This window comes from Bubalus bubalis, chromosome 6, assembly GCF_019923935.1.
Source record: "Bubalus bubalis isolate 160015118507 breed Murrah chromosome 6, NDDB_SH_1, whole genome shotgun sequence".
NCBI lineage: Eukaryota > Metazoa > Chordata > Mammalia > Artiodactyla > Bovidae > Bubalus > Bubalus bubalis.
In genome coordinates this window covers 11,182,071-11,184,320 of record NC_059162.1, presented here as the reverse complement: position 1 = coordinate 11,184,320, position 2,250 = coordinate 11,182,071, and the positions used below count along the sequence as shown (strand labels likewise).

Sequence of the window (2,250 nt, the reverse complement as noted above, 5' to 3'; positions counted from 1 at the left end):
TTCAGGTGAGTAGGGAATCCTCCCTTGTCTAATCTCTTAGAGACAGTGGAGCCTGACAGCTGATCATTGGGCTGAAAGATGTGCAACTTGCCCTTATTTTTCCTTCAATTCTTTGCATGACTCACATGAACAAGGGCTTGCAGGAAGGGTGTTATAAGAGATTATTGTTGAGCAAAACTGTTTCTTAGTTTGTATCATGTGACTGAGTGTCCCACAGTGACTGAGAAGAGTCATCATTGTTTGGGGGGAAATAATGTTTGATTAGAACACAAGGCACTTTTTATCTAGTCTTGGCTTATTATGACTTCAAGGAAGTCACTCCACCCTCTTGCCTCTGTCACTTAGTCTCTAAAATAATGTCCATCAAGCTACCAAACTTCAAGTTCTAACAGGCAACATGATGTGTCCACATGTGTATTATGTGGTATTGTGTGTATAATGTTGGTATTAATATATGTGTGGTGTGCATATCTACATATATATGTGCTGCCTGAATATATGTTAATTTACAATGTGTGTTCATTTCCAATGTGTGTGCATGTTTGATATTAATGGTAAATGTGCAGTGTATAGTTTTGAACATGTAAAATGTGCACAATTATGTGTGAGTGCTTTGCACGTGATATGCATGTATATAAATGCATGAGTATATATAGTCACATGTGTGTGTATATTGTGTATCTTTGTATTCACATATGCACATCTATGTATGTGAGAATGGATTCATAATCTGTGTGTCTAATAAAGTATGTTTCTGAAATTTATTGCTGTCTAAATCTTTTTAGTTACAACAAGTACAAAAAAATCAGAATCCACCTCCTCTTGGCTTTAGAAGAAACTAGACATCTACTGGCAAAGTGGAAAGAATCAAGTCTATCAGGATGTCACTCAGAATGGAGCAGACCAATGCAACCTTCTGGAGCGGCTTCATCTTCCTAGCCTTCTCTAACTTTGGGGAACTGCAACTCTTGCTCTTTGCATTGTTCCTCTCCCTGTATCTTGTCACCTTGACCAGCAATGTCTTCATTATTGTAGTCATCAGGCTGGACAGCTGTCTGCACACCCCCATGTACCTCTTCCTTTCCTTCTTAGCTTTCTCTGAGACCTGCTATACTTTAGGCATCATCCCTAGAATGCTTTCTGGCCTTGTCAGGGGTGGGCAGGGCATCTCCTTTGTGGGCTGTGCTGTCCAAATGTTCTTCTCTGCTTCATGGGCCTGTAGCAACTGCTTTCTTCTGGCTGCCATGGGCTTTGACAGATATGTGGCCATCTGTGCCCCACTACACTATGCCAGCCACATGAATCTTACTCTCTGTGCCCAGCTTGTTGGCACCTCATTTCTGAGTGGGTACCTCTTTGGTCTGGGAATGACACTGGTCATTTTCCACCTCCCATTCTGCAGCTCCCATGAGATCCAGCACTTTTTTTGTGACACGCCACCAGTGCTGAGCCTGGCCTGTGGAGATACAGCCCTGAGTGAGCTGGGAATCCTGATCCTCAGCCTGCTGGTTCTCCTGGTCTCCTTCTCCCTCATCTCTGTCTCCTACACCTACATCCTGGCAGTGATCCTGAGGATCTCCTCCACCAAGGGGCGGAAGAAGGCCTTCTCCACCTGTGCCTCACATCTCACAGTGGTCACTATTCACTATAGCTGTGCCTCCTTCATGTACTTGAGACCCAAAGCCAGTTACTCTCTTGAGCGGGATCAGCTTATTGCTGTCACCTATACTGTGGTGACTCCTCTCCTCAATCCCATCATTTATAGCCTAAGAAATAGGGCTGTGCAGACAGCCCTGAGAAATGCTTTCCAAGGGGGATTACTAGGTAAAGGATGAAGGCTACCTGATGGGACAGTCTCCTTTATGTAGGCTGGACAAATACCAGAAACCAAGGCCAGTGGGCCAGATGTTCAGAGTCTTAGGCCAAACCTACTTATCCCAATTCCCTGACAGAGCCCCGTCCTGTCTCTTACAGGTTCCCCAGGGCTGCTGCGGAAATGCCGAGGCAGGGCTTCCTGCTCTGGTTACTGTGCTTAACTCACACTGAGCTGAGAGTCTGAAATTTTCATTTCCAGCCCCCCATATGTCAGCACTAGTTCCTGAAACTCAGTTCATTAAGAATTTTCTAACTGAGCTAAACAAGATAAAGGGAGTTTCAAGCACCCAAGTTCAAAGCAGCCGGGGTCCTTCCAGGGATACTATAGATATTTCTAAAGTCATTATATAATTAGACTACCCCACCAATAATGTT

General features: G+C 44.3%; 1 protein-coding gene across 1 annotated transcript; it reads left to right on the top strand.

Moving 5' to 3' along the window:
• The first annotated feature begins 881 nt into the window (after positions 1-881).
• Positions 882-1,835, top strand: LOC102414242 (olfactory receptor 10Z1). The gene has a single exon (XM_006060343.4). The coding sequence runs from the start codon at positions 882-884 to the stop codon at positions 1,833-1,835; it is 954 nt and encodes a 317-aa protein (XP_006060405.2).
• Positions 1,836-2,250: the final 415 nt, after the last annotated feature.